Source organism: Polyergus mexicanus, unplaced genomic scaffold (assembly GCF_030449975.1).
Source record: "Polyergus mexicanus isolate NDT 795.1 unplaced genomic scaffold, iyPolMexi1.0 SCAF_17, whole genome shotgun sequence".
Classification (NCBI taxonomy): domain Eukaryota; kingdom Metazoa; phylum Arthropoda; class Insecta; order Hymenoptera; family Formicidae; genus Polyergus; species Polyergus mexicanus.
Genome location: NW_027223337.1, coordinates 28,854 through 54,128, shown reverse-complemented (window position 1 = coordinate 54,128; position 25,275 = coordinate 28,854). Strand labels below are relative to the sequence as shown.

The 25,275-nt window shown below is 31.6% G+C and overlaps 4 protein-coding genes across 16 annotated transcripts; 1 reads left to right on the top strand and 3 right to left on the bottom strand.

Annotated features, from left to right (window-relative positions):
- The first annotated feature begins 13 nt into the window (after positions 1 to 13).
- Ocrl (Oculocerebrorenal syndrome of Lowe) lies at positions 14 to 5,470 on the top strand. 4 transcript variants are annotated; one of them, XM_070309853.1, is made up of 18 exons: positions 14 to 558; positions 739 to 919; positions 1,059 to 1,193; positions 1,275 to 1,375; positions 1,475 to 1,617; positions 1,711 to 1,884; positions 1,999 to 2,161; positions 2,318 to 2,496; positions 2,666 to 2,887; positions 3,149 to 3,284; positions 3,402 to 3,581; positions 3,677 to 3,773; positions 3,882 to 4,019; positions 4,113 to 4,210; positions 4,316 to 4,493; positions 4,574 to 4,701; positions 4,790 to 4,901; positions 5,044 to 5,470. In XM_070309853.1, exons 1-18 carry the CDS (start codon positions 493 to 495, stop codon positions 5,202 to 5,204), a joined length of 2,592 nt encoding a protein of 863 aa, XP_070165954.1. In that variant the 5' UTR covers positions 14 to 492; the 3' UTR covers positions 5,205 to 5,470. The 4 variants fall into 4 exon arrangements, with proteins under 4 accessions (XP_070165954.1, XP_070165955.1, XP_070165953.1 ...); XM_070309854.1 differs by having other exon boundaries at positions 1,263 to 1,375; positions 3,882 to 3,992; XM_070309852.1 differs by having other exon boundaries at positions 15 to 558; positions 1,263 to 1,375.
- A 681-nt stretch (positions 5,471 to 6,151) lies between these two features.
- Pen (karyopherin subunit alpha) lies at positions 6,152 to 9,710 on the bottom strand. 3 transcript variants are annotated; one of them, XM_070309398.1, is made up of 8 exons: positions 9,470 to 9,710; positions 9,028 to 9,103; positions 8,403 to 8,725; positions 8,083 to 8,338; positions 7,612 to 7,750; positions 7,158 to 7,516; positions 6,706 to 7,038; positions 6,152 to 6,630 (listed from the first exon to the last, which is right to left on the bottom strand). In XM_070309398.1, exons 2-8 carry the CDS (start codon positions 9,091 to 9,093, stop codon positions 6,532 to 6,534), a joined length of 1,575 nt encoding a protein of 524 aa, XP_070165499.1. In that variant the 5' UTR covers positions 9,094 to 9,103; positions 9,470 to 9,710; the 3' UTR covers positions 6,152 to 6,531. The 3 variants fall into 3 exon arrangements, with proteins under 3 accessions (XP_070165499.1, XP_070165498.1, XP_070165501.1); XM_070309397.1 differs by having other exon boundaries at positions 9,572 to 9,710; XM_070309400.1 differs by having other exon boundaries at positions 9,617 to 9,700.
- Positions 9,711 to 10,607: 897 nt separating this feature from the next.
- On the bottom strand, positions 10,608 to 12,157 carry LOC138940755 (vesicle transport protein SFT2B). 4 transcript variants are annotated; one of them, XM_070309933.1, is made up of 6 exons: positions 12,092 to 12,105; positions 11,835 to 11,928; positions 11,688 to 11,705; positions 11,381 to 11,550; positions 11,131 to 11,248; positions 10,608 to 11,061 (listed from the first exon to the last, which is right to left on the bottom strand). In XM_070309933.1, the coding sequence occupies exons 2-6, from the start codon at positions 11,901 to 11,903 to the stop codon at positions 10,933 to 10,935; spliced, it is 504 nt and encodes a 167-aa protein (XP_070166034.1). In that variant the 5' UTR covers positions 11,904 to 11,928; positions 12,092 to 12,105; the 3' UTR covers positions 10,608 to 10,932. The 4 variants fall into 4 exon arrangements, with proteins under 4 accessions (XP_070166034.1, XP_070166035.1, XP_070166033.1 ...); XM_070309932.1 differs by having other exon boundaries at positions 10,609 to 11,061; positions 12,062 to 12,157; XM_070309934.1 differs by lacking the exon at positions 12,092 to 12,105.
- Positions 12,158 to 12,736: 579 nt separating this feature from the next.
- LOC138940751 (uncharacterized) lies at positions 12,737 to 24,613 on the bottom strand. Of its 5 annotated transcripts, none has more exons than XM_070309920.1 (14): positions 24,086 to 24,138; positions 22,066 to 23,396; positions 20,339 to 20,489; positions 20,033 to 20,246; positions 19,672 to 19,767; positions 18,403 to 18,640; positions 17,930 to 18,234; positions 16,235 to 17,852; positions 15,824 to 16,110; positions 15,644 to 15,728; positions 15,217 to 15,559; positions 14,820 to 15,060; positions 13,882 to 14,741; positions 12,737 to 13,630 (listed from the first exon to the last, which is right to left on the bottom strand). In XM_070309920.1, exons 2-14 carry the CDS (start codon positions 22,265 to 22,267, stop codon positions 13,459 to 13,461), a joined length of 4,812 nt encoding a protein of 1,603 aa, XP_070166021.1. In that variant the 5' UTR covers positions 22,268 to 23,396; positions 24,086 to 24,138; the 3' UTR covers positions 12,737 to 13,458. The 5 variants fall into 5 exon arrangements, with proteins under 5 accessions (XP_070166021.1, XP_070166022.1, XP_070166026.1 ...); XM_070309925.1 differs by lacking the exon at positions 22,066 to 23,396 and adding an exon at positions 24,586 to 24,613 and having other exon boundaries at positions 12,738 to 13,630; XM_070309922.1 differs by having other exon boundaries at positions 13,543 to 13,666.
- Positions 24,614 to 25,275: the final 662 nt, after the last annotated feature.

Sequence of the window (25,275 nt, the reverse complement as noted above, 5' to 3'; positions counted from 1 at the left end):
TAAAAAGCGACAAAAAAGTTTGTCGTACGATAAACATTTTAAGCATATTGATTGGCTGCAAAATAGAAACTTTCTCGAGTCTTTAGAAATTAGCTAATCAATGCGCTTAAGGCTTAGGGCTTAAAATCTCTATTGTAGACGCCGTATAATATTGTACATCCGTAGTTCTAAAGCTGGCCAATCACAGTCATTCCATTCTTCAGAGGAATAGCTGTGATTGGTCAGTTTTACAACTACGGATATCATTAAACCTGATTAGGGATGCCGTGACAGAGTTCATACATTTGTTGGCTTGTCACAAAGCATCACAAAGCTTTAAGAGTGAACTGTCAAAAGTAACAAATTTTTATTAATGCTTTAATGCTTTATTTTTTTATTATACTATGTATTATGATATATATAGTATAATAAATATATATTAATCCTATAATATTTGAGACAATTAGAAGGGTTAAAATTGGTTACTTCCGTGTATATACGGTGACAAGAGCGATGTCGGCATCAGAATCATTAGCAATCGTGCAATCAAAATTTGTCTCAGGAGAGACTGTCGTAACGGTATTCTTTTCTGAACTTAATGAATAATGGATATTTATATATTATTTATCATTATAATTAATGATAATTTATCATTGATCAGAAACTCTTAGAAGTTATATTCAGTCATAAGCAGTTGTCATCAGTAACTTGATATATTATCATCGATAATATTACAACGTCTTAATCATGTAATTGTAGGCTACAGAAGCATTCTTAATACAAGGTTGGATAAAATCTTCAAGATATATTGCTCTCGTTTACAAAGGTACGACTCATGGTTTAGCAATCTTCCTTGTTTCAAGAACACCTCCACAAGTGTACAGTGACCTTACTTTGGAAGGAATACTGCCTATTGATCAAGATTTTAAATGTGGTATAGGTATCGTATCAAGATTTTTCTATATTCAATATCATCAATTATATTTTAATTTTTCATTTGTTGCTGTTTAAATAAATAAATATTTAGCTATTATATAATTGAATCTCAATCAAACTTGTTGCTTCTTTTAATTACTAAGATACCAATGGACAAGCACAGGATGGTCTTAATATATACATGAATGTTACATCGAGAAAACTTCGTCTGATATTTGAAATGAAACTCGGAGAAGCAACTAGCTCATTAGTGTCGGAAATATTTCGTGCGATAGAAGGTATATGTCCAATACTTAATTCTTATACAGAGCCCATTCATCTATAAAATAGAATAATTATGATTTCAGTATATCAAACAGGTAAAAGTCCAGCAGCAGAATTTTCATGGATTGAGAAGCTAACAAGAAGTACAAGAAGTTTAGCTTCTGTTGGTAAAGATGCACAGGATGCTGCTGATTCTGTAAGTTACGTTTAATATATAATAAGAATTTATGTTACATACACACATACGTAAACTGATTTATAGAATTTTCCTAATAAGAGTTTATTATTTTTATAGTTACTCAATCTCGAAAGTCATGATTTAGTAGTACGAAGACAAAGCATTGCCTCGGGTAAATCACCAGTAGCTGCAAGAGAGTCAGTAATACGATATCAGATGGCCTGTAAAGAAGATGATTACACATATAGTAAAACATTTCGGTTTGTTCTTATTGCATTGTTACAAAATTGTATCTCACATTTTCTTTTATTTGATTTAAGAATAAAATATAAGATTATTGTTAATAATTATAGTATATTGACTTGTACATGGAACGTCAATGGACAGCCCCCAAATGGCATTAAATTAGACCAGTGGTTGAGTACGGACGAACTGCCACCGGATATATACGCTATTGGATTTCAAGAATTAGATTTAAGTAAAGAAGCGTTCCTATTTCATGAAACTCCCAGAGAAGAGGAATGGAGGTAGTGTATTAACATACATACATATATACATATGGTATTAACACAGATATATATGTACACAGACAGTTATGTAATATATAAAAATAAAAGAAAGAAAAAAATTCTATCTTATAGGCAAGTCATAGTTGATTCGCTTCATCCCGGAGGTGTTTATACCCAGGTCGCTCTTGTTAGATTAGTGGGCATAATGTTGTTGGTGTATGCGCTCGAAATTCATATGCCGTTTATTGAAAATGTATCTACTGATACAGTAGGAACAGGCATCATGGGAAAGTTGGTGAGAGAATTTTTAATATTTATAATACTTGGAAATTATATAATACTTTTTTTTTCAATATGGCATAAGATATAATGTAATACACAAAATCCTTAACTCCAAAAGATAATTGATTGTGACCCTCACATTTTAATACCCAATTGCTAATTCTTATAGGGCAATAAGGGTGGTGTGGCAGTAAGCTGTTGTATACACAATACATCTCTTTGCTTTGTTAACGCTCATTTAGCGGCGCACTGTGAAGAATTTGAACGACGCAATCAGGATTATGCTGATATTTGTGCGAGATTATCCTTTACAAAATATGTTCCACCCAAAAACTTTAAAGATCACGAGTAAGCCTTTTTGTGTATGTCATATTAGTTATTATATATACACATACATTAATTATATATATTCATACGAGTATTGCATGAATGTATTTGTATATTTCTAGCTTAATTTATTGTTTCTAAAATTTATTACTTATATTTCGTGATATATTAAATCAAATTGATATCACAGTCAAATTTATTGGTTGGGAGATTTAAATTACCGGATAACGGATATGGATGCTGCAGTGGCTAAGCAATACATTTCAGAAGGCAACTATAATCCTGTCTTAGCATTAGATCAGCTTGGACAACAACGCAAAGCAGGGCGTGTGTTTCAAGGATTTCAGGAAGCCGAAATTAATTTTAAACCTACATATAAATATGATCCAGGTACTGACAACTGGGACTCGAGGTATTTTTAAAATTTTATTAAATTGCTATTTCTGTAGGCCCATTCTTTAACTTCGTAACGACGATACCGTTATCGTTATATGTCATTGCACAGCTGATACGTATCAGAAAAAAGTTGCTCAATGACGCGTAACGATAGCGAATTTGTCGTTAAAAGTTATAAAATAGGGATACTGGAAATATGTAATATGCGTAATATGTTCATTAGAAATAAAATTCAATTAAAGTGATTTTCTTTTTATCTGCATCTGATGATATGCAGTGAAAAATGCAGAGCTCCGGCTTGGTGCGATCGAGTATTATGGAAGGGAGATATGATTAAATCAATTAGTTACAAAAGTTATCCGGAACTTAAGATATCCGATCACAAACCAGTTAGTGCAAGTTTTGATTCACAGGTAAATCCATAAGTTCATGGATATTGTTTTTTTTTTCTTTTCTTTTTTATTACTGTATACCATGTTACTTAGGAAAGATGTGATGTATATATTATATTATCTAATCTTTCAAAATAGATACGAATTATAGACATGGCCAAGTATCGTAAAATTCATGAAGAAGTCATGAAGAAATTAGATAAATTGGAAAATGAATTCTTGCCCCAAGTAATGGTTGATACCACGGATATTATTTTTAATGTTTTAAAGTTTCTCGAACCTAGTAGTAAAGAACTCATTATCGCTAATACAGGCCAGGTAGAGAATATAAGTGAAATAATTTATATTATGTTATACATATATAAACACGTGCACGCACGCACGATCATTATATTTTATCTTCTGCAAATTAGGTACCAGTACAATTTGAATTCATAAAAAAATTGGACGATACAAGTTACTGCAAGGATTGGTTACACATAGAACCCTATACAGGTTTCATAAAACCAGGTATATATATTTATTGTATGCTTTCTCATGTTTTTGTTAAATTTTTCGTTCTACATTTGCATATTTTTAATTATGTATTTTCGTTTTTCTTTTTTTGCTCACATATAGGTGAAAAGTGCGATATTAAATTGGAAGTATATGTAGACAAGAAAACTGCGTGTAAACTCAATTCCGGTGAGGATAAGTTATATGATATATTAGTATTACATCTCGAGGGAGGTAAGGACATTTTTATTACTATAACAGGTATGTCGCACATAAAATATAGTGAAAAACTATCATTACTTACTTCTACATTTGATAAAGTTCTATAGGATACGAATCAATGATATTTTCTAGGTACTTATGAAAGAAGCTGTTTTGGCTCCTCTATGGAAGCATTGGTTCATATTTCAGTTCCAATTAGAGAAATTCCTATTGGACGGCTAGTAGAATTGGTGAATATTCAAAAATTGTTATAATCCCTAGTTATTAAACCCCTAGTAGTTTGAATATCTGTTACTCTGACTTCATTTGTATTTTTATTTAATTTGAAATTGTAGGAGAACAATAAAAATCCATCACAAGAACCATATCCAGTACCGAAAGAAGTATGGCATTTAGTAGACAGGCTATATCGACACGGTATTAAAACTCCAGGGCTTTTTGAAACACCAGGCCTTCATAGCGAAATAATAGCCATTCGAGATTGGTTAGATGAATCAAGTCAAGATCCGATGCGTATCCTTTTCATATTTTAAAATGCTATAATTATATTATATTCCTTAATATTAATATATTGATTTCTTCGCCATGTATAGCTGGAGGCATACATTCAGTAGCAGAAGCATTATTGTTACTTTTAGAGTCTACAGCTGAACCCTTAATACCATATAATTTGCATAATGTTTGCCTATCTGCTGCAACCAATTATTTTCAATGCAAACAAGTAAATCAAATTAAAAACTCTAACTTTATTATAAGTAAGATTATATCATTACATACATATCATCATATCGTTTTTTGTTTATTCACAGATCGTGATGCAGTTACCTGAAACTAGAAGAACAGTTTTTCTCTACATTAGTTCATTCTTACAAGAGTTATTAAATCATATGCAAGATAATGAACTTGATGCTAAAACGCTCGGTAGTTATATTTATATTTCTCTTCTATAATTTATATTACTCATATATTTCATCTTTATTTTTTTATCATTTTATCTATTATTCCTCTCATATGCTTTCGCATATTTATAATGATATTTGATGCATTATTATATTATTTGTAGCCACATTATTTGGATCAATATTTTTGAGAGACCCGCCGAGAAGCAGAGATGATCGTCATCAAAGAAGTCGCGCGACTCAGATTACATTCGATAAAAAGAAAGCTGCTTTTGTTTATCATTTTTTAGTCAATGATCAAAGCGATTTTATATTGGGTCGATAACGTGAAGATCAAAATTTTAATGAAGTATTTATTAACAACATTACTTAAAGTTTCTTAGTTTTTAAATAGAGAAGAACTGAAAAAAGATTAAATGCCTAGTTAGCTGACAGTGGTTTTTTTTTTAGTGTTTTTTATAACATATCAAAAATTAAACATGTGCTTCTATTATTTGCTACAGGAGGTACTTTTCAAAGCTACATAAATAATTCAGTAGGTATGTGTTGTAGATCAAGAAATTATGTAAGTGTGTATTAATTCTTGAAAATAAATTATTTATTACATGCACATGATTATATTAGAAATCATATTTAATTAATTAAACAATTTTCCATATATTAATTTAGTATATACTAAGATATGATTTATAGCAAACGAATAAACGCGTGCGAATATTATAAAATATTAGATACTTAACATTATGCTTTCTTATCAATCTCTTTTCAATAAAGATTTTTCATAGAAAAATACAATAAACAGGATAAAATAATGAAATCTATTTATGAATATTTATCAAAGTTTTATTATAAAGGTACAAAGTAAAACGTAATAAATAATACTGAACCTTTTTTTCTTTTTATACAGACAAGATGTACTGGTTAATGTAATGAATAATAAATCATTACATTATTAACCTTAATTATGATTTCTTTTCTGTGAATTTTTTTTTTCCATTAATAATAGTTCATAAAATGATTTGCGATAAAAAATAATCTAATAATAATCAGAATTTATAAAGAAAACTTATCATACAATGATCATTTTTTATATACCTATAACGTAAGAAAGAATTAAATACATGAGAAGAGCTACTTTTTTTTTTTTTTTTTTTTTTTTTTTTTTGTAGTTAATATAATGAAAGCCTGTCTCAAATAATATTTTTATGAGAAAACATTCTATTATCATTCTAAAAATTATATCAATAATTCTGAAGTTATTAATTTATAAAATTAATACATCAGGCAACGATTTCATTTGTCTAAAAATATCTAAAACATACGATACTTAATTATCTAAATAAAGTTTCATTATAATTACTTATACATTGCTAGAATCTCTTTTTTATAATGATGTATAAAGAGATAAACATGTTTTATAATTCATGAAATAATTAATTTATCTGTTTAAAACGCAAATTCTTTCTCTTTCGCATTTCTTGAATCACTAAAACTTGATTGAATAATTAAACATTGTGTCAATTTTATTATTTTTGTTATAGATCATTATTACTATTATGGACAGTTATAATAAATCAATAATCAAGTTTCGTATGTATTTACAAATTTTTCGACTTACAATATTTCATTTCCAGATACAAAGACATACATGTTCAAAATTTAAATTCATCTGTTGGTGCGTTCTCCATTACATTAAATTCAAGGTGTCCATCACCATTCTCTTTAGAAGTAAGTGTCATTTCTTCAATATCCTAGGGGGAAAAAAAAAAAAAGGTTTTCATATACCAATCCTTTTTTTTTCTTTTCTTTTCTTTTCATGTACAAACCTTTTCAGAGAAAAACGTATCAATCATAGCCATAGATTTTTGATAAACTTGCTCGTTCTGATGATGTTGAAGAGCTTCTATTTTATCTAATCCTCCAACTTCTTCGATCATAATAGCAAGTCGATCCACTTCTCCCATTTTTTGTGCAGCATGCAAGATATTAGTTAAGCCATCTAAGACGACAATAATAATATTCCAATCTTTTGTTTCCAATAAATTACAGAAAGGTGGCAATACACCCGCCTGTATTAATTCAGCCAAATTTTGGATTGTCCCACCCGATGTCAAGTTGGTTATAGCCCATGCAGCCTCCTTTTGTGCCTTAAAATCTCCCTAAGAAAAATATATCATAGACACATTTACCAATGAATTCTCTTTAGAGACATCTATTGAAAAATATATCTTTATGAAATATATCTGATTATTTTCTATTTATACATAAATATACTTACAAACTGAAGAATATTTATCAATGATGGCACCAAACCAGCATTTATCACTTGTTGAATTTGTTCTGTGTTACCAGCTGTAATATTACTGATTGCCCAAGCAGCTTCTTTCACGATGTTAGCACGATGATGCCGTAACAAAGCGCCGAGATGCGGTAATCCTCCTGCTGAAATTACAGCATCCGTTTGAATATCATCACCTGTCACTATATTTCCAACTGCACGCAATGCCGGAGTAAGGATGGTGCCTTCCTTTGATCTCAACAAGTCTACGAGTTTAGGTATAATGCCAGTTTCTAATATCGCTTGTATTTTGTCATTCGATCCATCGGTAAGGTAAGAGAGTGCCCAACAAGTATCGGCTAAACATTACAAATAGCAACATAAATATCTTATTCAAATATGGGATTGATTGTATAATATGATGCAATCTCAATAAAACGCGCAAATGTCTTACCAAGTACTTCTGTATCTTTATGGCTAAGTACACGATTAAATACTGGAAGAGCAGGTTTGATCAGTTCAAAGGGTGGAGGTGGATTCTTATTTCGACATAAATTAGATATAGTCCAAACGATGTTGCGCATAAATGTCACCTGTTACCATTAAAAATATTAGCATACTAAAATATAAATGTGTTTAATTATAATAGGAAAGGAAAAAAAAAAAAAAAAAAAATGATTTAGAGATTTAAAAGATTCAGTTTCTTATGATTTTCTTTAATCTTCTACTCTAACTGTTAGCTAGTATTTTTCTAAATTATATTCTCTTCTTGCCCTATTCTTCCATATTTAACAGAGAGCTATATTAAAATAAGAAAACTAGTAAAAAAAGCATGCAGCTTATTAGAATAAGTTTTAGAAAAAATCATAGAATAAAGAAAATTGACTATATTTGACAGTGTTATATGTCAAATTATGTTACATACAGAGATATCAGGTTTAATTAAATCAAGTAAAAGAGATAGAGCATCGTGTCTAAGAATAAAATCGCGCGCTTGTGGTCCATCTCCAGCTATATTTCCCAAAGCCCATACTGCTTGTTCCTTAACAAAAGGAGACACAGATTTGAGTAGTTTCACCAACTTTAGTACAGCTCCATGCTCTATAACATTTTGTGTTTGTTCGGATGTACCCGAAGCTATATTCGTTAATACCCATGCTGCTTCAAACTGCAAGCAAATGCTAGGCAGAAATAAGAAAATTATTTATATAAATATATAAATCTCATTTGTGCGCATATACATACTTATGATTGCAATCCAAGAGGTCAATGCACCGTGGTACTATGCCACCTTGTATTATATCGTTAATAGGAGGATTTTTTTCTCGACTTAATAACTTTCTACAAGTCTGTGTTGCTATCAATTGTGTTGTTTCATCTGACGAGTTTATGCCAGCTACAATTTCATCTATAGAAAGTAGAGGAGTAGGCGAAACATTTTCGCCTACTTTGTTCCATAAATTTAATAAATCTTGTTCAGTGTCAAGGTTACGTCTCTTTAATAATTGATCATCTTTTTTGGCTTTACGTAGTTCCACTGATAATGCGTTTCTTCTTCTTCGGGCCTCCTAAAAAATTTATTTCGAACATGTCAAATAGTTTATATAAGAAGTCTTAAATCATATAGTTAAAATATCCTTATATACATATATATATCACACACACGCGCGCGCGCGCGCGCCCACACACACACACACACACACACACATATTATATATATATATACATGTATAAATGTAGAATGAAAACGAAAATGCAAGAACATTATTGCAATAGCAATAAAATAAAGATGTTGCTATATTATAATATTGCTATTTTAAGCTCTTCATTTATGGTACATAAATTAGAAAATAATTTTATTCGCACTCACTTCATGTTTATTGCTAAATTTAAAATCTGCCATGCGTCCATGGCTATTTTTTTCTCGTGAAGGCATCGTTGTGTCGCTGTAAATAAATTGGTCGAGTGTATTTCGATTTATTTTGAATTTACAGTTGGCTCTGCTGTTTATACAATGAGTAAAAAAATTTAAATTAGGATAATAATAACATATTAAAAAATAATTAAATGAATCTGATAAAGTAATCTGTAATAAATCAGAGTTTTCACGAATTTTTCATTCGTAGATAATTTGAAAACTACGTTATACGTTAGAGTATCTACGCATAATAGCTGCTGATTATTGTCATTTTCAAATTCATCTCTTTCGCAACGGTTACACACAATAAATATCTTTAAATATCTTTCGTATGGATATTTATGACAAACAGAAAAATATATAACGGCTTAATTGAATACAATTAAAATGTTACCTGTACAAAAATTGCCAAAATAAATTGAAGTTTTAAATGTATCCTTAACACTAACCAACCAAACGCGATTTTAATAGCAAATTCGTATATAATTTTCAATACCCCTTCGTTCGCTCCTTCTTATAAAAGTATAGATATTCACGCGACCTCGCAACCTGTTGTCTGTTGCCTGTTGCTACTTAGAACATATATCTTCTTCTTCGTGTGGGGATTGGCTCTGACAAATACTCGTCACACAGCCATTTAGATATTTAGAACATATATAAATGGAAGGGGAATTGCCTTTGTTTCTCGATAGAAAATCATAGTTACCTCTTTCTTGTGAGTAACTGCTCAAAAGTGCGCATGCACGGCTTACCGGTTTGGTCCAATGAAAAATAAGGTTACATTAGTCACAATGTGTATGTATGTACACAAAAATATGTATACTACAGACACGATGCTTGTGCGTAGTTACTCACAAGAAAGAGGCAACTACGATTTTCTTTCTCACTTCCTTCCGACACTTTTCAGCCTGCTAGTCCCCTTCTATTTATATATGTTCTAAGGAAAAAAGAATGAGATGTTGCTATTTATTACTTTGTCCAATGAGAATCGTCAACCATTCAATATTAATTCGTGCAATTTGATTGGTGCACAATGCCCCAATGTTTATATTTCAAATTGCGAAATGATATCTGAGATCTGATTTATATTTATTTGATATAATTTTAAAGATTTAGTACATTCCAAATTAAATATTATGCTCAGATATTACAAAACTGAAAAAAACTGTGAAGTCCTAAATATGATCTGAGGAAGATAAGCGATATATCATATCTTTTATATCTCTCTTTATCTCTATTTCTTTAATATATATATATTAAAGCGTGTGTGTGTGTGTATCAGCCCAAAAAAATTTAATCTATATATACATATATGAGAAGTATCGATCAATTTTAATCAATGATTTCGTATTTTGATATTTAACTTGTCAATCAAAATAAATTATTCAGCTTAAAGTGTAACTTTTTATTCAAAAATGCAATGCATTTTTAAATAATATAAAAATACAATGCGTACATACAGTACAAAAATTTTGTAGTATTAAATTCTAACAATAATAATATAAATGTTGTAAGAAATATATAATAATACAATATGTTTATTATTACATTTCATATCGCGATTAATTCAAGTAACACAATGTATTAGGTACGTATCACATGGAATTAAGTATATCATTTATGATATACAACAGATGCTTCATAATACATATTGTATTGTCTTGTATATATTACAGTAAATTTATAATTCTCGAGTATCTTAATATTTACCTCTTACAAAATGAATAGCTTACAATTCACATGTTAGATATAACAATATGATTAAAATGTCAGAAGGCACTGTAGAATTTAATATTTATACAACAAACTTTAATGCAGAATAAAAAAAGATTTGATTGAAGATGAAGATCGCTTTTTTCATGTTATACAGGCTTCCACTGTCTTTTTAACAGCATCGCGAGCATATGGTATATATGATAAGGAATACCATGTCATAGCTAATGACTGAATAATTATAAATAAGAGAGCTAAACCAGGGTTATGCAACTGAAAACAGAAATATATTGTAAATATTTTGCAAAGGGTATTAATGATAAAAAAATAGAAAATACTTACGTATAAAGCTGCAACTAACGTCAAAGCAATTGAAGTAAATACTAATATAGTTGCAATCAATCTTGTTGATGCAAACATCTTCTTAAATTGATTGACCGGACCCATTAAGAAACATGTGCTGTAACACAGAAATTAACATATTGACATTTAATCTAAATGATATAAAATGACATAATTACTCACATAATATTATCGTTGTATTAATATTAACATAGCATACAATCTATATACTGTATAACAATGATTTTACCTTGCTAAAGAGATAATATTGCCTAGAGTATAGAATACAGCAAATACAGCAAGGCCTTTTTGCAAAAATAGGGCAAAAGATCCAAGAAATGAACATAATATGCCTATGATGAAGCAAATTGCAAAACCTTTTATCCTAGTAGACCAACTCAATGTTGTTTGGTCCATGACCTATGTTAAGTGGAAAAAATATTAATTTTCTAAGACTTTCCATTTAAAGAAGAAAGTCATTATCATTATATGTAATATCTGCCGATGTTGCAAGTATATAAAATATGTAAACTTGTAACGATATTTTTTCAATTTACCGTGAAATCCACATCAACCTTCCATCGTCGATCATACGTTAGCATTTAAAATGATAATTTTCATAAGTTTATAAATAAAAAGGATTTTTATAGAAGCGAATATAATTAATGTAGCCAGTAGTATTGTTAGTCTAAAAACGTAATTACCTGCGTAATAATACCACTTTCTTCATCACATCGTTCATTACCGTTCAGAGCTCTCCTTAATTTATCCATTTTTATGCAACTTTTTTGCCCAAAACTGGAATATATATATATATATATCGAGTTCATCAATTCATTAATTTATTTAATGAGTTATAAATATGAGGTTATAAAATTGAATGAAATATTTATGCCTTCTATAGAATCTTTGGATTATATGCATACTTAACCTTTATTTATCAAGCAAATAATCTATGTACATTAATTTTTGATTGTGGAAATTACACATGTGCTATTATATATATATATATATATATATATTATATTAATAAAGTATACGTATTTCGTGCACTTTTGTTGATGTGTTTGCTGTAACTCGGAACACTTGTCAACTTTCATGAGGAGAAAAAAATGGAAAGATTTGCATGCACTTGCGCACAGATACACGCACATACACACAATCATAGATTAGCGATATTAATAAATTAATTAATTAATACTAATTAATAATTGTAGTCAAATTTAATTATATCAATAAAATAACAGGCAGATAGGTTAGAAACTTGGCGGGTTATATACAGATATACGCGAGTTTCAGTCGTCATCGCTACATTGCACAAAATGTGTGCGACGAGAGACATACTCATAATTAAAATTTATTTAAAATATTTAACATGTGCAGAAATGTTTTAAATTTAAAACAGCTTCTCGGCTCAACTGATTGTGAGCCAAGATCGAAGCGTAGTGTTGCTTTACTAAATCATAAATTGAAATCGCATAGATTTGTTTTTATTAAATTAAATAGTAAACTAAATTTTATAATCGATAGACAAGCATATATTACTATAATAAGAAATATAATTCACGATAGATTTTATATATTTGTTTATATTATATATCTTAACATATATATATATACATATATATCAGGAAATACACGAAGCATGTAAAAAATGTGATCATTGCCATTGTAAAGATATATGCCAGCATGATGATACGTACATCAAATAGAATGAGAATGAAGAATTGTTGTGCAAAGTATGGACATAAATAAATTACAAAGTCACAGTATACAAACATCAAAATGAAATGTACACCGCGTATACATACTAATAAACTTATTTGCCTATTTACTAGAATCACAGTTACATTCATAATATGTGTAAGTTATTATACATTTGTTATCGGCTTTTTACTCGTCGAGGACATATTGAGTCATTATCCTATTTTCGCGCATATATTCAAATGAATTTAAATATGGATGTCAACCTATAAACTACATATATTAATGTCATTCGAGACCATGACCAAGTGATATTTCTATGTCCTCGATAGCGTCACTAGCAATAATACTATTATTGCGTTCCGATAGAAACGAGGTAATCTTAATTAAACTTCGATTAAAAATAACTTTACAAGCGCGTGATAATGCATATTATATAATTGTACAGCTTAAAATTTAACACTGTACATCACTATTATATCATGCCGAAATTAATTTGAACTTTTCAACTTGCCCTCGCAACTCGCTTGTTTTTGCCTTGCTTCGAAGATGACATTACAATTGCGAGTGTTGAGCGAGTCTATGATTACAATTATGATCATGAAATATTGTTGGCAAGAGGATCTAAGTTTGAACGCTGCGCACACATGCTCGTGGCACCAAACCTCTTCGATCGCCTTTCATGCACAACAACCATTTATTATCCATCTCTAATATTACTTTCAATTTCTCCCCTTCTGCGAACGAGAGCTGACCGGTATCCGACGGTATCCTGTGAGTGAGAGTGCGAACTTCTCTGCAATCGAGACGCACGAATCATTATCGTACGGATCTAAGGAAAGAGAAAAAGAAAAAAACAAAAAGCTAAAATACAAAGCAATAAGATATAAAACATAAATCAACATATATAATAAAAAAAAGTACATTACGATCCAACTTGTATAAACAAAGAATATTTGCAACCAATGCAAAAAAACTCTCTACAATGCAAAAGATAGATGATTCTAAAAAATAGTAAATACTCATATAAAGCGTCAATATACTTACTTATGTGAAAGTTTTGGAACTGACGTTCTCGAAATGGCGGTAAAGGCTGGACGCGGTAAAGAGGTCGAAGCAGCTCGTCTGTGAGGTGAGATTACATTTTTGTCATTTGACGTTATTCCATGTGATTTGTAGGGTAAGGAACTTGGACGTGTAGTTCGTGTGACGCCTAGGATATTCTGATCGACGCGACTGGTACGCCGCGTCGTATTTTTCGTTTTCGTGTCCATAGACTTCTTCGGTGTCGTTTTTGTTGTGGGAAGTATAGCGGTTTTTTTTAACGACGGAATTCCCGATATGGGTGATTTAATCATTGGTTTTCCGGTAGTATTCGCCACAATGTTAAACTGTTTTATCGGTGATGTGAGCAATCTAGGTATCTTCGACTTCCCTACCATTCCAAAAGTCCTAACTGGCGACGAAGGAGTCGTTACTGCAGATTGAATCTTATTGCCTTCCTTGCCAATCATAAATTCCCATTTTTCTTGAAGTTTCCTGAATTTTGTTTCGCCAGAAAGACCATCATCATCATTCGATTTAGAATCAGGATTTAATAGCTTCGATTGTTGTGGCTGCTTGTTTGCCTTTCTATTTAGAGAAGAATGTTCCAAACTGTCTGTATAATCTTCGGAATCTTCAGAAGTAAATTTATCTAATGTGTAAAACGTCTTCGAACTTAAGGCGCCAAAATGCTTTTTTGGGTCCTGAAAATCATCTTTATGCACAACATATTTGTCATCTACGTTGTAAGCAATGCGAGATTTCGGCCGCGTCTTTTTCGGACTAAAAACCATTCCGCAGAATTCCGGTTTCTCATCCTTGAGGTCTTTCAAAGTTAAATCGGCATTTCTAAAGCTCATGGCCTATTAAATCACATCATATAAGTGGATGCAATATCAAATGTAAAAAAACTGATGATAAATTTTCTCAAATATACGTACATTTATAGTATGACTATTCATATTCCCAAAGCTATTCTGTAATTGACGATATTGATAGAGAAGATCCAAATGGAATGGACAAAATGCAAGCGGATTCAAAATGTATAACAATGAATCGACAATTTCTCGGGCATTAGCATTCGCTAAAGCCGCGACGAATAAACTGTTGTTACTGTAATGTTTCCGTAAAATTGATTCACGTGTACATAGATATGCGAACCATGCGTCTAGAGCTCTTAGACTGAAAAAAACCAAGATAAATATATAAATATTTTTTGTTTTATGATCAAATTGAAAAGTGATCAAACAGATGTACATGAATTACATCATGATTTAATATTTAATAAAACGATTCAACTACGAAGAGTTTATAAAAAGATCGTAATATCTAACTTACTTCAATAAGCCAAATACGAATGCATGGAATTTTAACATTCCTTCTGTAATAATATCTTCACCATTAATTTTTTGTACCAATTCATTCAAGGTTTTTGTAAGAGGTCCTTGTTGAGAACTAGCTTCCACGATCTGCCAAACGCTATTAGTAATTGGTCCAAAGGTAGAGTTCAAATAAGGTTTCAAACCATCTGACATAATAGTGTATAAAGCTGGACACAAGGTACTTAAACAGATTTGCGCACACTCATTTCTTTCATTATAATTAGGACGACTGTGGTTGGAGTCGGCGTTCCAATATTTTAGCAAAAGATCTACCGCTCTATTTACAGACGACACCATTTCTAGAAAAAAATTAATTATATTTAAGAGAGTTCCAAGATATATTTTTATTTAATAATTATATTAAATAAAATATACATCCGTACTTCTCTTCTCTTCAAACTCCATCAGTCTATTCTCAATCTTCTGATCCTGATTTTGATCATTTACAATGGCATTGAAATTATTTAACTAAAATTAGTTAACAGTTTTTAAATAATAAGTATACACACAAATTGGACGAATTACAAAAAGCTATTTGTGCTAAAATTAGCTTAATGTTTTACCTCTGCATCTAGATGTTTTTTTTTTTTGTTTACGGCAAAACTGACGGTTTTTCTCTGTGATTCTCCTATATCGGCATCTCTAATGAGCGGATCCTTATTCATTTTCAAAGCTAAAAATTTCCTTACATGCGATCTCACTTTAACTTCCGCGTTCTCGATATCTCCGTCACTTTGTGATGAAATTGCACTGTATTTTAGATATTCCTCTAGTTGTTTGATATCGTCGTCGTTATGCTGAGAAATGTCCGATTCCACGTTTGTGTTATTTGTAATCTCATTTAATTTCTCTGCGATAATTATTATCAAATATGAAAAAAAATTTTAAATAAGTATTAAATAAGTTGTAAATAAATGTATCAACAATTTATTATCAAAATTGAGAAAAACGCCGCGCAATTTTTTTAGTCTTACCTTTAAAACATCTCTCCGCTTCTGTCTCGTCGACATCCTTCTCAGAATCTATCGCTCTTCCGTGGTATAACAATTGCAAATCATTGTTCATATAGTACGGTTCTTGTAAAGACATTCTCTTATTTATCTCTGTGGATAGTTCCTCCGATTGTTCGCCCACATCTCCCATTTCAAACATGCTGTACCGTTTATTCGTCAGAATTTTGTTTTTCCGTAAAATACTTCTAGGCAACGGCGGTCGTGGTGGTACTCTACTGTTATTAAAGCCAGGTTCGTCTTCACCCTGCAACAACGATACTGATCGCCTCGGAAGAGACGGGCAAGCTTGTCTCGTTTGATTGAGCATATGTATCTTCTTCTCGTTGTTCATCAGACTAGTTTCTGAACTAATACTATCATAACGATATAAATACAACGGATTCACTGCATTGTTCAATAACGGTGGCTGATTTGTCGAAGAATCGGTTAAAATCGTCGATGAACCTCTATATCCGGAAGATGGTTGTGTCGCGGTACTGCTCGTTGACGAAGTATTAGTCGGTACAAATTCGCTGATAGGTCCAATTTTGTGACGCACTGGAGGAGATAAACAGAACAAAGGTCGTTTAACTTCCTCGTTAATATTAATATATTTTGATACTTCTGGTACATCGTGCAAAATCTTTTTGTATTCGTACGGCAAGAGAAATGTCAACGACTCCCAATCCTTTATATGTGCGAACCCACGTTGTCGCAACGCATCAATATCGTTACATGAAAATGGTTTATTCGAATGAATGGTACGTTTCCATTCTACGTTATCTTTGTCGAACATGTGCGGCTTTAACGCTAAATTATTGATTTCAGTATCCTTAATCTTGAGAAACGACAAATCAGGTAATGTGTAATTAGGATACACAATATAAACTGGTTTCTTGTTTACTATTGTTTCTTGCAAAAAAGGCCCATGTTTTTCCTTGACCGCGGTAAAAATTAAGGAGGTTTGAATTGCATTGTCTTCCATTTCTGCATTCGCCTGTATTCCCGTTGTTCTAAATATCGGTTGTTGTTTGTCCGTTAAACCGACCCAGATATTTTTCTGTTGATGCTCAAAAGGATCATTGATTATATCAAAACTTTGTTGACCACTTGTGCAGGCTGATTTGGATATACTCTCTGAAAATTCTTCAATCGATGTGGATGACATCATTTCGACTTTATCATTTTTGTTTAGTGATGCACATTTCAGAGTGTTCATAGTTTCTCTCTGGTTTTCCGTATCACGATTATTAATCATATCACGTCTGATCCAATTGATAGAGAAATCGTTTTCGGATACGCGTCGATCGCAAACATTATCTTGCCGTTGTATCTGAGTATTCGTGTTGGTTACGCTGTCATTGCTGCTACTGTTACTACCATTATTGTCGCTGGTGGAATCCGACTGATCCAAAGTAAAACTCATTCCTTCCACACTCATGCTTTTTTGTTTCATGAAGAGCCTAACGAGACTTAGATTTTGTAGTTTTTTCGTGCAAGCGTTCTCTGTGTTGTCGAAACTTTCCGCGTTTGTCGAATAACTCATAGATCCAGAATTATCCAACCTTTGTATGAGATTATTTGATTCAGTGGAATCAACCTGCATTGAGACATTTATATTCGTTTACAAAATTACATAAAATATAATTATTACAAATAGATCATATCTATACTTACACTGAAATTAACAGGTATATTAGCATGCTGAAACTTTTGAACGCGAGAAAAATCCGGTAAGCTTTGACTTCGTTTACTCATCCCACAAAGTGTTAGATTAACAGTATTTTGTGAGATATCTGGTATCATGTTATTGTTGCCAGAAGGATGACGAGTTATTGCTTTATTCATGGAGGAATATTTTAAATTACTCCATGTTGTGTATATCTTTGAATCAGAGCATGCCATTGATAAGTCTGGTATAGTTTTCATATCTTTCTGTTTGTCATAGAATACATCTGATGATTCATATGTTTTGTGTTTATCTAAAAATAATAAGATATACTGAATAATTAATTGTAAGAGGAATAAAATGGAATAAAATAAAGTAAAAAAAAAAAAATTAAAAAAAAATATTGGTATAAGTTAAATTATATTATAAGAAATTTTCAAAATTAATTTATGTTAGTCTGTCTATGCAGCGCACATATTACCATGACTTTCAAAATCTTGGGAGCCATCCGAATACATAGTTATGCTACCCTCAAAAGCAATAGTATAATTATTTTTATTATTTGTTTGACAAGTGAGCAACATGTCTTCACAGTCCAGCGAATCTACGCTATAGCTACCACCTGATGGTAGCATTGATGTTTCCTTTACTGGAGAAAATAACAATGACGACTTGCATATGGATATTGTATCAGCGGTGGAACACGCGGAATCCTCTCCCTTTTAAATATATAACAGTATGAGATCAGTATATAATTTGAGGGGGGAAAAAAAAAAAAGGGTACTTCTTTCTTTATACTTCTTGTAAATATTCAGTGAATTACTTCAATTTGTATTATTATATGTATTTGCTGTTAATTAGTCTTTTTATCATTAGAAATTATTAATATTTTATTTGATTCATGTTTATTAATTTCAATATCATATGTTTGTATCCATACAAGAAAATGTAAGCAGTCTGGACATTAGACTGTAAATATTAAATGTTATATTAAATTGTTTATACAGGGTGTCTACTTAAATCTCGTAAAGATTCTTTGTAAATCTTGTAAAAATTCCCTTCCAGATCTTCCAGATATTTTTGTTGAAAATTCTAGATAAAGAAAATATTTGGGAAATTTTTTGGTGTAACTTTCTAAAATAAGTTTTTTTATAGTATGCGATGCTTAATATTTTTCATTTATCACAAAGAATAAACACAGAACTACTAAGTTTCAAATACTAAATATGCAAATGTACTGAAAAAAACTGAACAGCTTTCGTAAAATAAACATTTTTCATTTACATAACATTTTCATTTTTTATCACTAGAAATTACAATAAAGATGTACTGCATATTCAATATATTAAGATACTGTGCATATATATATATATATATAAACAGAGAGAGAGATATATCTTTATAATATATTTTAAATGTACAATTCACAACTTCGCTTATCGGCGAAATTGCCAATTGCTTATAATAATACAAGTGCAAAATTATCGACAAGAAATTTTTCAAATATTTCCTAACTTCTAATAAAATTTCATAAGAATTCCCTGATTTTTCACAAAAGAAATCCTTGAATATCCTAGGTTAAAAAAAAAAAAGAAAGTAAATTCCAGATTTTCCATGTTTTTCAAAAGAGTAGACACCCTGTTATATTAAAAATGATCAATACATGAAAAGAGTTTACAATGACTGTAAGTTTTTATGTTTTTATAATGTATTGGAGATTTTTATTTTTGATATATAGCCATTATCATACCTGGCTACTAGTATGAGGGCTGATGGAAGAACCGATGTCAAGCTTTTCCATGACAGATCCAGATATACTGGCATATTGTTCCCTTTGATAGTTAAACTGTAGTGATAATGGAACATATTCCAAATTTAAAATATTACAAAAGAAAAAAGAAACTGGATTCTTATTCTTATTATATAATATGAAAGTTTGTGTAAAGTGTCAAATTCGCAATGCAGAAATGAAATAAATGATATTAATCGTTTTACAATATGCACGATACACATTCCTACATCTTACATCTAATATCAACTTATGCTCTTACTTAAATGATAATTTTGTATTAATTATAGTTGACTGAATTAATTCTATATTAAATTTTTACTTCAGAATGTTGAGCTGGTTCTGTACACATGACAGGTAGAGCCGTAAGCAAGGTATGTATATCCGCTGTACGAAAACTTTCCATATCAATCTCTGCCAGATTAGCATCCAAATTACGAGCAAGATCATCATAATAACCTAGATCCTTGGAGGAATAGGACACAGAAAGTGATGAAATAACACTAGGATGGATATGTAGTCCTCCATCTCTATATCTATAAATTATAAAAATAAATATATATATATATATATTTTTGTTAAGGATACAATGATATCAAAATAGATACAAGAGTGCTAAGTTAATTACCCATAATCAATAAACCATTGATATTCAACATTGTCCTGAACAAATTCCGAGCCAATCAAATCCTGCTGGATGGAATCAGTCGCTGGATTAGAGTTACAATCAGATCCTGGAGTTTGTGGCTCTTCCATTACTGCTATGCCTTCTTGTGCAACTGGGAAAAGAAAAGAAAACTAGGCTATATCATGTATACCTTAAGAAAAATATGTATTCATATAATCATATACGCACGAACAAGTGTAAAAATAAATATAGCATTTTTATATTCGTATAATAAAATATCAAATAAAATATCATAAATGTCAATTAAAATATCATAATGACATAGTTAATAAATATGGATAATGTAGTTTTCATTTGCTATATAAAATGTTTAATTGAATTGACAAAATATAAAGCGACATTCGTCAAATGTGCGAGAAAAGTCCGTTTAAGGAATGACTTACGGAGAATTGTTTATATTACAGTTTTTATCAGCAACATAATAATGCGACGAAAACTTATCGAGGAACCTGCATCGTAATAAGTCTCGACAACTCGTTGTTTCGTATCATAAAAATTGAAGAAAAATATCCCAAATAGCGCATCACAATCTCGTACTACTCTCACGAAATGCTTGTCTGTTTTTCTTTCTTTTTTTTCTCTCTTATCAGAGTTAGGCTCCAAAATGTGTGAAGTTTCCTCTTCGAGGAAAATCTTACTCGATCGCCGGTCTGGAATCAATCGGAAACGCTCAAAAAAGTTTCGGAACGGTCATCGAGTAAAATTTTCTTCGGAGAGGACATTTTTTTGGAACGTAACCCAATTTCGAAAGAGTACAAGTACAAGTATTTTACTTAACGTTCGTCGACCGTCGTTGTCCGACGGATGCGGTGATTGGCTATCGGATAGAGAATTTTTAGAATCTCGAGAGACTCTAGAAATTATCTTTCAATAGCCAATCACCGCATTCATCAATGTCGACAAACTTCAAATAAAATCGTACCCCAAGTTCATTATTGTATTAGTCATTCGACGAGCTCTGTCGGATACATAGACATAGTACTATGTCTATGGTCGGATACCTACATCCTCTTCTATCTAAATGGCTGGTTAGGCTGCGTCATGAAAGAGGATACCTATATCGATTGACTGTCATAGGATGTTTTCCAGCAAAGTACACAGAAGACAGTGTAAAGTCCGTATCAGACTACGTATTGAAAATGAAAGATTGAAGATTGGAATTTGACTAATCAGGACAAAAAGGATTAAAATTTCTTTGTTCCGATTGGTCAAATTTCAATCTTGAATCTTGAATCTCAATCTTTAATGCATAGTCTGATACGGGCTTAACACGCAGTATCGATTGGCTATCAAATACAGAATTTTAAATTTCTTCATCTGACAGCCGATCACGTAGTATTGTGTTGTGTGTTACACTATGTAATTTGTGTACCTTGCTGGAAACACCCATAGCAAGAAACTTTCGAAATTTTAGAAATTCTCTATTCAATAAGTTATTTCCCGCACAGTACGGAAAAAATATAATTTACAATCCCAACAGAATTATTTAAGATTAAATTACACAGACACATACATACATATATATATATATATATATATATATATATACACATACATACATATAATAAAACATTATGCTTCCTAAACAGGACAAATTTAATTATATAATTATAGCATATTCGCGAGCGACAAATCGACACTCGAGGGCGCAATGGTATACGTCTTACGTTTTCGCGAAATATATTTATCTTCACAGGATTGCCAACACTGCTTATGCTTAGGTAAAGGGCTCTTATACCGCTTGCATCGTTTACATTTACACCGCCTAGTGCAAGTGGGCGGCAATGGCCACGTCAGCGGCGGCGAGCACATTCGGCCCACGGAAAACTCTGCTATCTTCATAATGATGCACAACAACAGCACTAACATTATTCGTTGACAAGATACGTCAGAGTTCACACAGCCCCGATGGCCGTTATATTATAATAGCATTTCCGTCCGTGTGTATTGTGTATAACGAACTGCCAATTGTCCGAATGTAGTTATATATATATATATATATATATATATATACAATATATCACGATAGTCTGTGACGTAACGTTGATACCGATGCGACGATTCGTTATCGCAATTTCGGAACACGATAATGCATCATATGTATTAACTTGTACACTTTTTTAGCGTGCTGCGACGTGCTATGACGCTTGATGCAAAGTACGTCTTTTTCTTATTTATATAATTCCAGATTTTATTATTTTTTTATTACTTATACTCCTTTCGCGACATATCCTAGAAGAGCTTTAAATATTTTTTAAACATTTTATATTTTATTCGAGAAACAAAGGCTTTTCTTCAGCTTAAGATCAAATAGTTGTCATACTAATCGAAAGACAAGATTATCGTGTAAAACCGCACGATACAAAAACACACACCCGTACCAATCATCGTAAAATGTTACTTACGCACATACGCGCGCACATTCAAAGAGTTACAAAATTATCTATAAAACAATCTAATTTTCAAAATTATTTATTCGATCGATAAAACACTAGCACGAAAAGTATGGATCATTAGATATTCCTCGCGACAATATAAAACGACACAGAGATATCGAGAGCAATCGGTAATTTTTCACCGATTATATCGACGCAATCCAATAGCCGTCGATTTTTCATCGAACACGATCGAGAGTCATTTCTTTTAATAAGAATCCCATACGATCGGGCAGAATTATTTTTCCGCGACGAGGATTCTGAGTCAGACTGCTTTCTTACACGATCCGCATCTCGCTGGAGGATGTTTGCACACGGCACCACACGACGCGAAGTCTGATCTCTATTAATAAATGTTCGTATCGTTTCGTACAGAGCAAAGAAAAGAGAGAGAGAGAAAGAGAGAACGTCATAATACAGAAGAGGAGAGAAGAGAGAACAGTCCTGCTGTCCTGCTCGAAGGCGTGGGCGAGGGCTCGGCTTCATGCACGCGTAATGTCGCGTGAACCAAGTTCGCAATAACCCGCATCTCGCGAATTACGACGCTTTGATGACGCTAACATCTGCTCGGTGTCAAAAAATGCAGGTCAATACACAACAATCTATTCATTAAGAGTGCATATAAAATTGAAAAATTTTCGTCGAGTAAGATCAACGTAACATTCTCTAGTGAGGTCATTTTTTGTACAAAAGGCACACGGGAAAGAATCTTACATCGTAATATCATTATAATATCTTTATCAAATTTATAGCTAGCATTTATACGTCAGCTTATATTATACTATTGCACATTAATGAGTACGAACTTTTTCGATGTCATGTCATATAATGGGGTGGTCGAAACCATAGACATCAAGGAAATACAGACTGCACGTATCAAACAAATGTTGCGCCAAAATTGAGAAAAAAACACAATGTCTCACAAGCCTGGTTTTTCTCTCTCAAACATAAAACTACGCCGTTATCATTGGTATCGCAATTATGATTACCAATTTGGAACAATTTCTCTCTAGTTGAAATGATGAGATAAACATACATATATTTTGATATATGTATACTTTTAAGACGTTTTTCTTCGCGTTCTTCTTCTAATTTTGGCGTACGAATCGTTAATAGATAACAAGATATATGCGCATTCTATACTTCCTACGTTTATAATCGAAATACTCTTACACGTATACATATGACATACATGTTTTTCCCAGTTGTGCAAGAATATTTCTACTGCCAATAAATAAAATTTTTCACTTACCGACTTTATTTCCGTTATCACAAACGCGATATCCGTGACAATATCTAAAACACCTAAAAATATAATATCACATTATTATTTTAGTCACGAGCGGATGCAAATTGTGAAATCGAATTTATCATGTATAATTGAATTGTTATATTTATTTCCATATACTTGTATATAATATATCACGAGATATTTCATTGCATTTCTTTACTGCAATAAAAGTCACAATTTCTCAAAAGTACAACGAACTATTGGAACGAACGACTCGTTTAAAGAGTATCTTTTCATCGATTTTATGGGATTTTCGAGGTCATTGATATATCACTTGTATATCATCTTATTGTTAATGATCTCGATGACAAAGAGAGAATGATATTTATTTTTCATGCGAAAATACGTATCTAGCGAAAATCGCAATCTCGCACACAAGAGACGAAAGAGAACACAAAAACAGTCAGATAGCTTGCGTCGCATTGTGACCAGTCAATATTAGAAGCCACTAACGTACTCACGTTCGTGATGAAGGGCCAGCTGATAGGCATAGTGACACTCGTACGCCCGCGTAAAAATTGGTAGATTTAGGACATCGCTGTCTGTTTTTAACGGCGCGATTCAATGAATAACGTATTTCCGCGTTATTAGCCGATCGCGATTATAGAATATTATGCGATGAAACACTTTTGGAAATGTATATTCTGAATCACTGGTATCAGGCAAAACCCCTCCCTAATCACAACAGCCCTCGTGCAACTGCGAGCGCGCATGCCCTTCGAGAACAAACTGCATCACGAGTTGTTAACGAGAAAAGGGGATGTTCTCTCTTTTCACCCAAACTTCCTTCTAAGAACGCAAAAACGATTGCCGATCGAGAATTAAAAAATCGGATTTATTTCCGACATTTAACGCACTCTTATGTCTGAGAAAATACTGATGAGAATATTGAATTATTTTTTTCGAATGTTACACTACGATCGAAGAAAAGTATCAAGTATCAATATTTCATGAAACATTGTGTGGAAGTATAATATCTACCACAAAACGACTCTTTGTGCGACTATATATGTATAACACTTTATCGAGATCTTTTATTCCGATATTGTTATCAAAAATACGCTAATAATTTATTACTAGCCTATTAAATTATGTTGGATGGATAAAAAAAAAAAGTATATTAAAAAAAATATTTTATTAATAAAAGTTCT

Coding starts and splice junctions, on each gene's coding strand:
- Ocrl (XM_070309852.1), top strand. CDS start 493: ATGTCGGCATCAGAATCATTAGCAATCGTGCAATCAAAATTTGTCTCA. Junction 3,582..3,676: donor TTATCGCTAATACAGGCCAG/GTAGAGAATATA, acceptor TCTGCAAATTAG/GTACCAGTACAATTTGAATT. Junction 4,211..4,315: donor TTGGACGGCTAGTAGAATTG/GTGAATATTCAA, acceptor TTGAAATTGTAG/GAGAACAATAAAAATCCATC.
- Pen (XM_070309398.1), bottom strand. CDS start 9,093: ATGCCTTCACGAGAAAAAAATAGCCATGGACGCATGGCAGATTTTAAA. Junction 8,339..8,402: donor CTCTTGGATTGCAATCATAA/GTATGTATATGC, acceptor ATTTCTGCCTAG/CATTTGCTTGCAGTTTGAAG. Junction 7,751..8,082: donor TAATTAAACCTGATATCTCT/GTATGTAACATA, acceptor TAATGGTAACAG/GTGACATTTATGCGCAACAT.
- LOC138940755 (XM_070309931.1), bottom strand. CDS start 11,960: ATGAACTCGATATATATATATATATATTCCAGTTTTGGGCAAAAAAGT. Junction 11,551..11,834: donor AAAGTGGTATTATTACGCAG/GTAATTACGTTT, acceptor CACTTAACATAG/GTCATGGACCAAACAACATT. Junction 11,062..11,130: donor CGTTAGTTGCAGCTTTATAC/GTAAGTATTTTC, acceptor TTCTGTTTTCAG/TTGCATAACCCTGGTTTAGC.
- LOC138940751 (XM_070309920.1), bottom strand. CDS start 22,267: ATGTTAGTGCTGTTGTTGTGCATCATTATGAAGATAGCAGAGTTTTCC. Junction 18,235..18,402: donor CCAAGATTTTGAAAGTCATG/GTAATATGTGCG, acceptor TATTATTTTTAG/ATAAACACAAAACATATGAA. Junction 15,560..15,643: donor GGAGTTTGAAGAGAAGAGAA/GTACGGATGTAT, acceptor ATTTTTTTCTAG/AAATGGTGTCGTCTGTAAAT.